This window comes from Bacillus rossius, assembly GCF_032445375.1.
Source record: "Bacillus rossius redtenbacheri isolate Brsri chromosome 9 unlocalized genomic scaffold, Brsri_v3 Brsri_v3_scf9_2, whole genome shotgun sequence".
NCBI lineage: Eukaryota > Metazoa > Arthropoda > Insecta > Phasmatodea > Bacillidae > Bacillus > Bacillus rossius.
In genome coordinates, this window is record NW_026962013.1 from 39,898,532 (window position 1) to 39,912,746 (window position 14,215).

Below are 14,215 nucleotides of genomic sequence, written 5' to 3' on the forward strand. Positions count from 1 at the left end.
AGCTAACATTGAATCTCAATCTCGTGACCACGAATGATGGCAAAAATATATAATATAATAATTAGTAGCTAAAAAAAAAACTAAATTCAAAGCCATAGCGAGAACTGTTCGTTGTGTTGCACGAAATACCTTCATGTTGAGGGGCGACATTCTCTGGTAGCCTAAAGGATATTGTGGGAAATGAAGTTGTAAAATATATTAGTCAGTCATGTGTGTGTTTAGCAGTGACACTTCGCAGTGACCTTGCCTTCAACAAAAAGCCCGCAAGTTAAAAACTGAACTTTAATTCCCTCATAACCCAGGCATAATCTCCTAGTAATTGTATATGTACTAGAATGCCGAAGTTGTTCAATGTAGAGGAGGCGTGTCCATGGACCTGGGACACATGGCCCAATTAGAGGTCTGGTTAGCTTTACCCGCAGAGTTTCCCGAAGTGAGTACATCTTTGGTCAGCCACACTAGGCTGAATGGTCCACTTCCGTCTTAGAGTGCGAGTTTTACCTTCCACAGAGCTGACACCGAACACACAGCATTTACATCAACAAAGTGACAATGCGACGTTGACGCCACTCCCGCTGCCTGTTTAAATTTTAAATTAAATATTAGCTTTGGAAAGGATCTCAGGGGTTTTAACGGGGGTTCGGCCTCGTGGCTGCAGGCAGGAGCGCGTCGTGGTTCGGAACCTACCTGGGCTGTTCAGGCCACCCAGGACGCCTTGTAAATGATTGGTAAACGAGTTACAGGACACTGCATTTTATTCAGTATTGATACACTTATTGGTCCCGGTACTGGCCGCGTCCGTTGTCGGACCGCTGTGACACGTGTATCTCTGAACGTAAATGACACGCCCGACCAGGATAGGTTGCAAAGTAATATCGATAAGCTGAAACGGTGGGTACACGTCCCTATGAAGGATTTTGCGGATAGTCGCGAAAACTTATGTTGCTACGACTTAGGCTGACACGGAAACACGAAGAGAAATCCCTATGTTCAGGATTGTTTGCAATCTAGCCTGCGACGAAATATTACTGTCTCTAAAATTACGTAGATACACCAGCTGGAGATGTACACATTAAAGTCTCTTGAAATTGAAAGTTATTCAGTTAAATCACACGTCACAAATTACATGTTTAAGATGGTGAAAATTAAAAGGCGAAAGTTAGTCAGTAGCATTCAACACTCATTACAAAGAGCCTACGGTAATAACAATTAGCTGGCTGTGAAGCCGAAACTGCATACCACTATACGCTGTCCTTAAACTGGACAGGGAATTACGTAAAATATGAGAAAACTCCCTGTCGGGATAAAAATTAATAAGTTACGAGTCGCACGAAATATCGTGCGACTGGGGTGGGGTCGGCGCCGAGCTAGTTAAAGGATTTTAAAAGACTTACACTATTGCTGATATGGAGATGAAGTGCGAAAGTTGATGGCCCGACGTTCGCGGAGCGCCCGACCCCTTCGAGCTCCCGACGGTAACTGAGCGCGAGACCGCCCTGCGGCCTCGCGCCTAACCACGTGGAACGCGGGAAAACCGTCCTGGCCAGTTTTGGACTTAAAGACAAGTTACACAATATATGCTTATAAGACAATTAGACATAATTTCCCTTACATGAATCCTCTTTTAAATTGTTATTAATTTAGTTGTTTTAATTTGACAAAATAATTGTACAATTAATTAGGCGCATTGCCACACCCGGCCGGGCGCTGACGTCGCTTTGGTGTTCGTCGCGGCGCACTTTCACACACTTCGCGGTCATCACGCTCGGGCGTGTTCGATGCACTTAGGAGCAAGTGTTGTTGTGGCATATCGACCTTTGAGGACCGGAGGGAGCACCGGCAGTTGGAGTCAACGTTCACCATGTCCTCCATCACTCTGTCGGAGACAGGCCAGCGATAATTTAAAGAAGATATTGTTGTTAACAAAGATAATCATAAACCGTCAAATAGTTATATTATAACTACCCAACTAATTCTGTTAATTATTTCTTAAGTATTCATTTGTGAAAGAATTATATAACCTTCTGATTATTTTTTTTTAAAGCCTCCGCGCAACTATTTAAAACGGAACATAGCTGATACTTGTTTATTATTTTAGGATTGTAACTTTGTAGCAACGAGCATACAATCATTCTGAAAGAGTGGAAACTCCCATGTTAAACGCGTGTCACGTTAAGCAGACTGCTATCATGGCTGCTATGGAGCGTTTGCAGCGAAGTTGACGCTGGCACGGACAAAATAAGAACTAACAACTTGCGCATGCGCAATGGGAAGCTGTCACGCACGCACACATTCATGTTTTTTTTTGTTTGTTTATGTTTGGTAGCGGTAACGTAACCAGGACAGCCGAAGATTCACCCCCTCAGATCGACATGCCCTTCGGGCTGGGTCGGTAATGTTCGGGTTTTTTTTTTAATTTTTTTTTATCTGTACGTTCAAAACAAACATTACATTGTTGATCAAAGAATTGTAGACTAATGTTATTTTATATTTTTTAAGAGTAAAACACATGTACACTAATATTGCCTTGTTACTAATTATGAGATTTTCAGGTAAGTTATTGAGCTATTTTTGTTTGATTTGTTAGGAGATTAGTTTTGTCCGTTTACAAGTTAACATTGCTTGTGTTATTCTTGGCAAGTAATCATTTCTTATACAATTTTTTGTACACTATAGGCTTAATTTTTAAAATTTTAGGTAGCGTGTGGAGATATCATCATATGTTAATGAGCGCACAACGTATAAAATCATAAGAAATGTTTTCTGGTGGTGTGTAGCAGTTAACCGCATTTAAGTAAAAATATTTTGAAATAATTGTTACCAGAGCTGAATTACATTCAGGTGAGTGCACTCAATATAATTTGGGGTATTGCAGGAAAAATATACGTACATTGATTCTAAGTACAGTGGAATTTACATTTGGTTAGCTTACGATAGAGCCAATTAAAAATTCTGTAAATCAATTGAACGGTTGGATGTTACTAACCTAATTTAACCAACCAATATACATTTTGCAGTGATTTTTTAGGTTATTATCTCACGTTGCTGCGTTTTGTATGCAAAATAAACTTTGGACTCTTATTTTTTTTTATCTCTAAATAATTATGTACCTGTATTTACTCTGAAAAAAGTTTTTCTAAATTCAGACTGGTTTTTGAGAAATCACTGTTTATAGGTTACATTACATTACCTGTGCAGTAAAGGGCCTGTCACCATGTTTTTCTTTAATTGAGTTGCAGATCTTGTTGTTTTTCATACACAAATTGTCTATTTTTTATTTGGATATTGCAATGCAGTAACGTAAATTATAACATTAAAAAAGTTATGTGACTCCTTATTGTGCATTCCAAACCCAAGGCATCAGTCCTTGAGAGCGATATTTTTTAGCAGTTTATAGGTGCAAAATTCTGATTTTTTACGTGAGACAACACATAACCTGACATATAAAATAAATTTTCATTTTGTAACAAATGATTCCTTTTATACGTCAGGTTACGTGCTATTGCAGGTAACTAATTTGCGCTTTGTGCCTCCATACTGATATAAAAAAATCCCCGTCAAGGTTGGCGTTTTGGTTTGGATACACATTAGGGACTCGTAACTTTTTTAAAACTATTATTTATGTTTCATTGGGTTATAATATTCAAATAAAAAATATATACATTCTTATATATATGGAAAACCACAGAATCTGCAATGCAATTAGAGGAAAAAATGGTGTCAGCTGCTTCACTGCATAGGCTATCTAGTGTGACCTACAAAATGTGATTTCTTGAAAACCAGTAGGAATTAAGAAAAGCTGTTTACAGTTTTAATAGAGGAAGGTTTTTAGTGTCTGAAAAAGTATTTTTAGAATTTTATAATTTAATTTATGGATAAGCAGCAACAAAAAAAAATTACTTTTATTTTTAAATTTAGCTAACCAACCATTCACATGATTTTCCAAATTTTGTATTGTTTATACTTACCTGCTTGAACATTAAACTACTGTTAAACCATTTATTTAATTTTTTTAAAATATCTTTGGGAATTAGTGCAGTGTAATCGAAGACGTTTACTGTATTGATGATTTACTTTATTGATGCGCAACAAAGTTGTATAATTGTTGGATTGGTTAAGCAAATTCAAGCTTCAAGGGTACTGATCAATGGTTTTTAACATTATATTTACTTAATGAGTCCATTGGTAAAACGTTAAAACACTGGAATGGCTAAATTTCCATTGACTGCTTATGTTTTTTCCTCATGCTCACTTGAAAACAATTACAGGGTTTTACTGTAGTTCACAGTTGCAATACTTGGTTAGGTTAGTTACATAAGTGCTGTTAAATCACGAAAATGGTTAGGGAAAGGTAACTTCTTCATAACTACTGTAAAAATGGTGTAAGCAATTCTTTAGGTAAGTAGTACTAAGAATTAATATTTATCAAATTTTGTTTGTGCGGAAAAGTTGTTACTCTAGGAAATTTCTCAATCCATCTTTGTAGGAATATAAACTAATATTATTAGAAACAAAAAATACAATGTGTGGTATGTTTTAATTTTCTAACTCCCTCTGAACTCTGCAGTTATGCGGTTATCGATAATAATTGTAAATCATTGCAATATACATCTGACACATTTTGTAGTGATTTTACAACTGTACTATGAAGTAATGCCATCGACTACTGCAAAATAACATGCTGACATCTATTCTCGTGTATGCATTTTGTTGATACGACTAAAATATGAGCATATAGGATACATCATATAGAATCTTACAAATTTTGGTAACCTACCTACTAATACTCTCCCCGAAGACTTAGATTAGATACTTTATAAAAAAAAAAGAACTGCTTATGTGACATGCATTACATGAAATGAATTCAACTTGTAAACATTTTGCTTGAATCAAAGCCTAGATTTGCTTAAGCTGATAACAAGCAAATACATCACTCGAGGCCCTGAGAAACATACTTCTAAAATTGTGTAGTTACTTGGATTGTTAAATACCTAGTTTTTCTGCAATAATGGGCACAAGAGCTTAATTTTACAACTCAATGTTGCTGAAGCATCAAATAGAATTATGTTTTGCATATAATTTTTTTTCACATAAATGAGTTTTTTGTCAAAAAGTATTTGGAAAAAAATATCTGTTTGAAAGGACAAAGAAAAATGTTAATTGTAGTACAGAAATGAGAATTTACCATAAGTATGTGTGAATGTATCAAAATTCTAACTAAAATGGTTTTGAAAGTAATTTATCATTCTGGTACGCATAACTTTTTTCTTTGATACAGTTTCATTTCTCTTTAGTACAATATAAATCATTTAACTTTGATTTCTTTTTTGTTTCAGGCTTGTGGAGAACAGCTTTTTTTTATCTACTCTTTGGCTGGCCAATGTAAATAAGCAATGATTTCATGAATGCAGCGAGAGAGTTTATTTGATGTATTTTAAAATCACTGATAATATTTATTGGTGTATTTTAAAATCGCTGATAATATTTGTTTTGTGGCTGGAAGATGGTAACCATGGTGACTTGTGAATTTTTTATGAAGGATTAATAAAAAGCAGTTAAAATTATTAATGGTTGTCACAAGGAATTTTTTTTCAATAATCAATCAATCATCTACACTCTACAGTAACAATTTTCCTTAACTTAAATAATATTTCAATACATATCTTATAAAGTATTAATATATGTATAATACAGACCAATTTTGAGCTATTCTGATATCAGTATATTAGTTATTATGAACATATACTATCAGAACTACCATTTGCATATAGTGCACATACATACATACATAACACTAGCCAACAACCATAAATAAAACACCACTATATACACTTACATAAAAAAAACAAATCATAGACATTCTAGAGCCAATTCCAATAAGTGTGAGGGCGTACCGGTGTTACGATTTGAATTATTGGTGGAAATAGTGGGCGCCACCACGTGAGTGGGCACGTGGACCCGGCTAGATGCTCTTACTCAGGGCGTTACGTGGCCCGTGTGCGGTGAGATATTAGCCCTCCTGATACCTAATTCAGCACCTGTCCCTACCCGAGCCCGCTCTCAGCGTCGGGCACGCTTATACTTAACCGTAGTGGGCTCTTAGGGCGTCCCACACGCCGCTGACTGGGTTAAGGACCCACAGGGCCCCCTACGAACACAAAGACACGTGATTCAATTAAGTTGGTTTTATTTACTTACACGTTACCCACCCTCATACAATCCTTCCGTGATACTGTTAAAAAAAACGCCCGAGGCACGAATCGGTTTAGTTGAGGAGGCAGACCACACACGTGGTTGCCTCAAGCCTTTACTTAGAACACAGGTGGTTAAAAACTCCGGAGAGTATATAAATCACTAATTAAACAGCCCCACCGACCGAGAGAGACCCTGAGGATGAAGAGAAAACTATTTGAATTAATCAACTGAACAGAACTACTTATCGGTGAGACAACGGTGATGTCCTCGGGGTGTCTGCAGAGACGTCCACTCTCGGTCGGCTGTACAAGAAGACGGGTGAGACAAGGGCTTGCGGCAGGAAACATGGCACTCTTTATAAAATTACCAGATACACATCCATGACCAGACCGTCTGTAATAATTACTTATGTGATAAAATATAGTTTGAATAAAGTTATGTGTTGGTTCCGTCGTTGCCCGCTAGGGAGCGTTCGTGGCCGTGCTTGCACGTACTTTATTACAATAATATAACATATTAATAAAACAAAAGGCACTTACTTACTGAATCGTCATGACACTATTTTAGGGGCGAAAAGAAAAGGTTACAATAATATTAATTATAAATAGGGGTGCGGCGCACTGCAGCTAAGCGCCCTCTTGCCGGGCTACCAACACACACACGCACTCGCTGGCGGGAGGTTTGAATATGAACAGAGGATGGAGGTGTTTGGGCGGTGGCATTTCGGATTCGAAAGGGGGCCGCAGGCCCGGACGACGTCAAGTGTATTATCAACAAAAGAAAATAATTTTTTTTAAATAAAAATATTTCGATATGAAGGAAAATCTGTATTCTGAAGTTCTTGTATATGTTTGGTATCAATCAATGTAAATTAATCAATCTTTGATAAAAAAAAAATCCCAAAATAGATTAATAAATAAAAAAAGTTATTGCCAACCAGCTCTGGGTTTTGCATGAGGGTTCAACTTCTCTGACTTCTGAGATTACAGACAAGATTTTAATTAATAATACTATTGGCTTCATTACTAGATTATCTTTCAACCTATAATTTATTATTTGAATCCGTTCATTGAACTCAAATATTTGCAGCAATTTGTTTAAATGTTCATGAACTTGGATTATTTAACATACAAATGTAGGTAGGCTTACTAGACCTTTAATGCTAGAAGATTGTAATCACATAGGCCTAATTTCACATTTACAACTAAGTCTTGGAGCTGATTTACATTAATATTTGTGCTAGACTGTAATTCTTAAAATTTTATTTTCTGCAATGTTCCAAAGAGCATTGCTCTATTTTGGAACAAAACAATTTAATCTGACAGTTTGTTACAACACTATTCTTCATAAAACAATGCACATTAGCCTGTTAAATAAAAATTATATCTAACATAACAACTACAAACTGCACATTTGCACTTAAAATATTCATCAAACTGTTAGGGAAAGAGATTAAACATAACATTTAACTCTTAAATCGTCATACTTCATTTTAGTTATCACACTTACCTATGCTTGTATGTGAACGGGATCAGATATTAGCACTGCAAATGCACATTTAACACTAATAATTATATCAAACACAAATGATATCAGTAACATCATACTTCATTTTTGGTGTTACAGTAAGCTTCCGTAAATGTTTCTTTTTCTCAGAACATACATCAGAAAACTTTTCTTGAATTTAAACATTACAATAAATTTTTAAATAATGATTTGTTACATAGCAAACCTTCCAAATATGATTTACTTCTAATTTTTGGATAAACGCCATTGAAGTTTTGCATTGTTTGCCATGGAAAACTATGGAAATAAATAAACAAATAAATAATCAAAAATATAACGACACAAATGAATCAGCTGTAGTTGAACATACAGAACCAGCGAGGGGAATAAAAATATGATAAAATATAATATGTTCACTAAAGATATGCAATGAATGGAGGATGCCCTACATTAATAATAATTAGTAACAGAGAACAAAGCAAATTTGTAGAAAAGAGACTTTTAACAGTAGTAGAATAATAAAATTCCGAAAAGGGCTGTTTCAAAAATTGCAAACATTCCTACACATAAGAAGCCCTTAATTTCAAAGACTTCATTCAGTATACTAATCATTACCTGCTGCTCATGATCTGTAAAGGTAAGGTAATTAAATTAATGGGGGAAAAGGTAAAAAGCATTTGGTTTGTGGTCTTATAAATGTGGTCATTAGAGGCAAACATTAGGTCTCTGTGTTTAAGTGCTCACTTTTCTGTCACCAAAGTGATCTGGGTTTGATTCTCAGCAGGGTCATTAATGGATCTTTTGATAGTGGGGAACATAGCAAACATTGCTGTGGTTAGTTGGTTTCCTCAGAGTTCTTACGTTACTTCACCCATCCATTCTGTCATATCATTAGCATTTTATAGCCCTTCATTTTTTTGTAATGATCTAGAGGTTACCAAGCTGAAAGCTCAATTCATTTCCTTCATTGACGGATATAAGGGTTGAGGATTTGAACCAAGCAAGATCAACATTTTAATGTTGCCTGCTTCGTCTTCTATAGAAAATTAAATCTAATATTTTGAATTGCTCCTGTGCTGCACTACTTCTGAGAACAAGTAACCTGCACTTTTTAAGGCATCAAATAAATTGTTATAACCGGTTTCACTGTCTACATATCCCGGAATAGTGTTATATTTATCAATTTTGGTACAATTTTGCAATTTATCTCTTGCTAGCTCAAAAAACGATGTCATTGTTCACGTTCAAAAGCTGTAGCCCGCGCTTTTCTACTACCGAAGTTACCCGATCGAGGAACGTACTTCGGAACTGTTCGGGCATGTCGATCTAAGCGGGTGAACCTTAGGCTGTCCAACGTAACCATGAAAATGTTTTTTCTTGTCAAAGCATAATGGAGTTTGGATCAGCTTCGGATGTAATATTTGCTGCTAATCTTATGACGTGATATACATGTGGGTTCTAACATGTTACATAATTAATTGCTGCCGCCTCCGTATATTAAAATTATTAAGACGCATCGTGACCAAGTTGCAATAGATTTGACATAGGATATTGATATATTCCTTTTGTAAAAACTTGTGGATATCACGAGAATTTTGCTTAAAATGTAAATTACATGCCATAACATAGTAAACGAAATTATTATTAAATATTCTAGAAACTCTCATACAAAAGTACATACACAACTTTTTATCCCAGATTTACAACTTTAATTTACTTACAAATGCTAATTTTAAGGGGAAAGGTTTGGGGAGAAAATAACACCTCTGTTAAAAAGTTTCCCTAATGAATATAAAAACATGTTTACAAACATCAAAAGGGTATACCATATACTAAAAAAATATGTTCTCATCTGGGAATATGAGTTAGCATTCTAATTGAATTGGTATGTACACTATTTAACCCTTTAGCTGCTACGTCCGTTTATTTACGTTTTTTACCCTTATTACTCTATGTGCTACGACCGTATATTTACGTTTTCGTTAACAATTGATGTGTGCTACGTCAGTACATTTACGTTAGCTGTTTTTTCCCCGGAAAGTGCTGCTCTCTCTTGGGGCGTGTTCAAGTTGTTGAATGCAGCGCTGTTTAGTTGAACTAATTACTACAGTTCACCAGTGAATCAGTAGATGGCGTGCGCTGTCAATTCTTTGTGAATATCGTGGGCACAGATTTTTATGCTGCTATCTATTTTCAAGGTATCGATCGGAGCGCTATTTAGTGTATCTAAATACGCAGTTAGTTTTTCAATAATAGATAGCGTGATTTTCAAAGAAAATGTGCCTAATGAAAGCACGTTTTTACCAATGAATAGCATTCTTTTGTAATATGAGTTCGATAAATATATGGCATATTTTTGAAACATGTGTATATGAATTTATTATTTCATATTATATTACGTACGTGTTTTTTGTTTGCCATGGCAAGTGCAAAGGTGCATTATGTAAATGAAAGGAATCCATTAGTGCGGATTTTCCATGAATACATTTTCTCATTGTGAGTTTTCTTTTAGATTGCAAAGTGAAATAAATATAATTTTGTAATTTTTTTACGCAATGGCTAATTACAGCGGATATGTTGGACTCACAGAAACTGAGGCGCAACAAATGTGTGAACTGATAAGCACAGTCGAGTCGGAATATTCAGAAAGTGATTTTGAAAACAGTGATAGCAGTGACAGTGACAGTCTTGAACCACCACCGAGAAAACGAAGTTCACAAAATCGCGCCGCGGAGAAAAAATTCGCTTGGGTAAGTGGTCACTTTGTACCAAAGTTGCATTCATTTGACAATGAACTATCTGGTTTTCATGCTGAGAAACTAGATATGAATAGTGAATCTTCAATACTGGAATACTTTGAATGTTTTGTTACCCATGATCTTGCAGGAAAAATAGCTGCAGAAACGAACAGATATTTTTCTTATGTTACTCAAAATATAAATCATAGTAAATTTTCACGACTAAACAAATGGGTTGAAACTGATTGGCAAGAAATTTATTTGTTTTTGGCAGTAACAATGCTTATCTCTAGAAACAGAAAACTAAAATTGAACGATTGCTGGTCAACAGACCCACTTTTGCAGACTCCTATTTTTGGCAAAGTGATGTCCAGAGATAGATATCTATTGCTCCTGCGTTTGTTGCATTTTTGCAACAATGAGGAGCAGGAACAAAACAACCGGCTTCAAAAGCTAGAAATGATCATTTCAGAGTTGAAACAGTGCTTCAAGAGTAATTTCACCCCGTTTGAAAATCTATGCATTGATGAGTCGTTGGTTTTATTCAAAGGACGACTTTCATTCAAGCAATATATAAAGACAAAACGGCATAGGTTTGGTGTGAAATTGTTTCTTTTGGCAGATTGTGAGACTGATTATATTTTAGATTTCATAATTTACACCGGTGCCACAACATATCTTGTAGCTTCAGACCCTGACTTAGGTATATCAGGTGCAGTTGTTTTGACTCTAATGCAGCCGTTCTTGAACTTGGGTCACAAACTGTACACAGACAACTGGTATACCAGCCCTCTGCTTGCCGACTATCTACACAAAAAGGGAACAAACTTATGCGGAACTGTGCGCAGTAACAGACGAGGAATGCCTAAGTTTGAAGGGAAGTTGAAAAAGGGGGAATCATCAAGCCAACACACAGACACTGTAATGGTTACAAAGTGGGCGGACAGACGAGATGTGTTGATGTTGACTACTTTGCATGTTGATACTCGTGTTCCCACTGGCAAAGTAGACAGAAGCACTGGTGTAGATGTCCTAAAGCCCTTGTGTGTGAAAGAGTATAATGCACACATGGGCTCTATTGACAAAGTTGATATGCTATTGAGTTCAGTAGAGTGTCTGAGAAAAACCATAAAATGGTATAAGAAAATTTTCTTCCATTTAGTTGACTTAGCTGTTTTGAATTCTCATGTGGTGTACAAAGTAAACACAGGGAGAAACATAACCACTGCAGACTTCCAGCTTCAGCTTACAAGGGAACTCATCGCAAAATATGGTCAAGTACGTGCAACATCTAAAGGTGGGCGTCCATCTTCCGGAGATCTGCCAGCTCGACTGACAGCTCGCCATTTCCCAGAAATTGTGCCAACAAATGATGGCGGGAAAAAAAATCCACAGCGAGTGTGCCATGTCTGCAGGCACACACTCTTGGGTCCAAAGAAACGAAAGGACTCTAGATATTACTGTAAGGAATGTGATGTAGGTCTGTGTATTGTTCCTTGTTTCGAAACATTTCACACCCTCAAAAAATATTGAAAATCTTTCTGAAATAATTGATGGATTGAGGGTTTGTTTGTGTCTTGAAGGGGAATGGTTCATTTCAGTGTTTATGTCATATTTGATAGGCTACTTTTCCTCACCATGCTAGGCACAAGTTTATTTGTATTATTTGCAACTGATACAAATGAAATGAGAATACTAAAAGTAGGCCTTCGTATTGCTTCAAAGTATATATTTTTTTATTTCACATGTTTGTATGAATTTGTTTTCACAGTTGTGATGTATTTCATTTATATTTCATACTTGCTTGCACATATACACTTGGCAAAAGTTACAAACAAATGCATGAACATGTATACTCACATTTTTTTATTCATAAGGATAATTTCATTTTTATTTTAATTGTCCACTATACATGACAGAAAGTTTGAATAATATTTGATCATGAAAAAATTATAGTTGTGTGAGTTCATTCCAGAAATTCTAAAACAAAAATAATGCTATAAATAATAAAAAATTAAATATTTAATATTTTATAGAAAACTCTTCAAATAGTTAAGTAAAAAGTTTTTATCATAAAAATTTTTCTAATAGTTTATTACATTTACAAATTGTTTGCCATGTTTGAATAAATAAAAATAAAAAACATTGCTAGTGATTCCTAACTCAGCACAGGCTTTTCATTGAAATTAAATTTAAATCAGCAGCTAAAGGGTTAATTAATTAGTATTTTTATGAGTTATATTATCTTGTTTTAGCAGAAAAACCTATATGTGCTATTATTTTAAATATTAATTAACAGAAGCTTTTAACAAATTAGTGGAGCAAAATATTCTGCTTGTCAGGTTACACTACAGGATGATAAAAAAAGGAAATTAGATTAATCAAAAAGTTTTAATGCAAGTGTAGAGAAAGTTTATTTGCAATGTGACACATCAACAATGTAAGAATTTCTGACAGCTATATTTGTGAAGCACCATGGTCACCAATGCAACTACAGTTCAGAAACGACTTTTATCACTCTGATAAGACAAAACACAAATATTTTTAGTCAGGCAGCAAGGCACTGAAATAAATAACATCTTCATAAGTCTCTGTAGTATATACACTCATTTAACAAGTTCTATTAAAACATGAAAATGCAAGCAAAAAAAACCATAAGCTCTCACAAATGAATAATATGTTAAATGAAAGAATAGATTTTACAAAAGTGGCTTATAAAAGTTAACATGTGAACATATAAACTTGACAAATTTAAGCAACCAATATTACACATAATCAATACATGTGTAGGGAAACATGTTGAATATACAATCTCAGAAACAGGATGGTAACAATTAAGGATATGATTCCAGAATAGCAACCAAATAACCAGCGTCATCTTTACCCCTCTTCATAACACAAACTACGTAACCACAAAAAAAAAAAAATTTATTTTAAGAAATATATTAACACCAATGTCAAGTTATAATAAATGTTGATCAATGTCATAACCTACAAAAACGTACAAAAAATGACAAGTGACTTCAATTAAACTTTAGTAACCAATTGAGATTTTTGAAAAAATAAGTTTAGTTTCAAGTGACCTACTTGGAGGTATGTTATACGAAAAAATAAGCATAGAAAAAAACCAATCTTCACATAATTGGGCCCCTACTTAGAACCTGTCATAATAAATCCTCCATGTTAGTGAGGGCTGGGTTGTACATGAACTACAATTTAAATTTCAAATATATTACATTTGTTTCTGTGGTTGGCAGTGTCGAACTCGAACAGTTTCTTAAATATTAACAAAACAAAAGTTATACTGGGAATTTTTCTTTACCTACTTAACATTAAATTGAATACGGACTATTCCATTGTTTCCGCAAAACACAATCCATTTTCCATGCTAAATATTACAATAAATGTGTCAAAATATCATGGGGCTGAACTATAGTGGCAGGCTAATATAGACTATGCACATTTATCTGTAAAAAGGTATACCTTTTCCGAAATTTTAAATAACTCTCAATTGTCCCGTTACATACAAATTTTGCACAATTATAATCGAGTGTGAAAATAACGGTATATGTTTTACCCATATGTATCTCGCAAACCTATCCTAAATTTCTGCCCTGCTCATAGGCACATGTGGAAAGTATCATTAAAAACAAAAGTCACCAATAAAAATCCACATGTGACAAAAAGTTATATTCTCAAAGATCTTGATAAATATGTACATTGATTGTTTCGCAGAAGCTGCTAAATTAATGTCTACCAAATTACTCCCGCAACAA

General features: G+C 34.9%; 1 protein-coding gene and 1 long non-coding RNA gene across 3 annotated transcripts in view; both read left to right on the forward strand.

Moving 5' to 3' along the window:
- Window positions 1-2,396: 2,396 nt before the first annotated feature.
- On the forward strand, window positions 2,397-5,564 carry LOC134543352 (uncharacterized). The gene is made up of 2 exons (XR_010076923.1): window positions 2,397-2,552; window positions 2,698-5,564. It is a non-coding gene; the product is annotated as an uncharacterized LOC134543352 (long non-coding RNA).
- A 4,045-nt stretch (window positions 5,565-9,609) lies between these two features.
- Window positions 9,610-14,215, forward strand: part of LOC134543351 (DNA polymerase beta-like) — a 60,643-nt gene continuing 56,037 nt past the window's right edge. Inside the window, exon 1 of one of the 2 annotated variants that reach the window (XR_010076922.1) lies at window positions 9,610-11,901. Coding sequence is in view for 1 of the 2 variants with exons in the window: in XM_063388327.1 (XP_063244397.1) it covers window positions 10,257-10,451 (195 nt within the window). In the remaining variant the exon portion in view is untranslated. The remainder of the gene's footprint in view (window positions 11,902-14,215) is intronic. The other variant, XM_063388327.1, reaches the window with a different exon arrangement.